This window comes from Chinchilla lanigera, unplaced genomic scaffold (genome assembly GCF_000276665.1).
Source record: "Chinchilla lanigera isolate Chin_1 unplaced genomic scaffold, ChiLan1.0 scaffold00082, whole genome shotgun sequence".
NCBI classification, from domain to species: domain Eukaryota; kingdom Metazoa; phylum Chordata; class Mammalia; order Rodentia; family Chinchillidae; genus Chinchilla; species Chinchilla lanigera.
Window position 1 is genome coordinate 1099697 of NW_004955483.1, and position 956 is coordinate 1100652.

Genomic DNA, 956 nt, shown 5'->3' on the forward strand with positions numbered 1-956 from the left:
GGCCTCACTGATCTGTGGTTTCTGCTGCAACATGCAATTTCATGCTCTGAGGAAGTGGTCTTTGGCAGGGGCATCCTGTAAATACCAGCCACAAGGAGCTGTTGGGCAACTGAAATGTGTCTAGCAAGTCAGAGGCTGGATTTTCAATTTACTGAATATTTATTAAGTTAAATTTAATGTCTATATACATCAGTTTCTGTTGTATTGACAACATAGCTAGACACTTAAGCATTTTCTAAATTAGAAAGTCTTTCTTCTTCACAGAGTTAAGACTGTCACATGAGTTGAGAGTAGCAGCATTCAGCTTGTTTCACACAGGCTCAGGTCAGCTGTGTTTCCAGCCCTGAGGAAATTCTGTCTGGGTCGTCTTCACCTCTAGATCCACATTGGAGCTTCACTAGAAAAGCCATGGCCTCAACCACTCCCATGCAGAAGATGCAGGAGATCACCACCTGCTTTATGTGCTCAAACTTGTTGGCTCATCCGGTAAGCCTCAACTGTGGACATAGTTACTGCCTCTTCTGTATGTGGGCCTTCTGTAGGAAGGAACCATTGCCACGGAGCTTCCTGTGTCCTCAGTGTGAGTGTCCATTTGCTGAAAACTGCTGGACCTACAATAAGCATCTGGAAAGAATCATTGAAGTCTTAGGGGAGGTGAAGTTTGGGGACAACGTAGAATGTGAGACCCACGGGGAATGGCTCCAGCTCTTCTGTGAAGACGACGGCCAGCTCATCTGCTGGCGCTGTGAGCGGGCACCGCAGCACCAAGGGCACAACACAGTGCTGGTGGAGGACGTGTGCCAGGGCTACAAGGTGAGTGTGTGGCCCAGACCTCAGCAGGGACCTGTTCTGTGCTGCTCTCAAGGTCTGAGAGTTTTGATTCTGAAACTTAGATTGGGACCCTGAAACAAGGTTCTACATGGTGTTCTTCTGAAAAATGGCTTATGATGGACCTT

At 47.5% G+C, this 956-nt stretch overlaps 1 protein-coding gene across 1 annotated transcript in view; it reads left to right on the forward strand.

The window, feature by feature from the left end:
- Positions 1 to 956, forward strand: part of LOC102023266 (E3 ubiquitin-protein ligase TRIM38-like) — a gene marked incomplete in the record, with an annotated part of 11174 nt that overhangs the window by 620 nt on the left and 9598 nt on the right. The window contains 1 exon segment of the mRNA XM_005403317.2: positions 380 to 813. Within this exon segment, the coding sequence (XP_005403374.2) occupies positions 409 to 813 (405 nt within the window).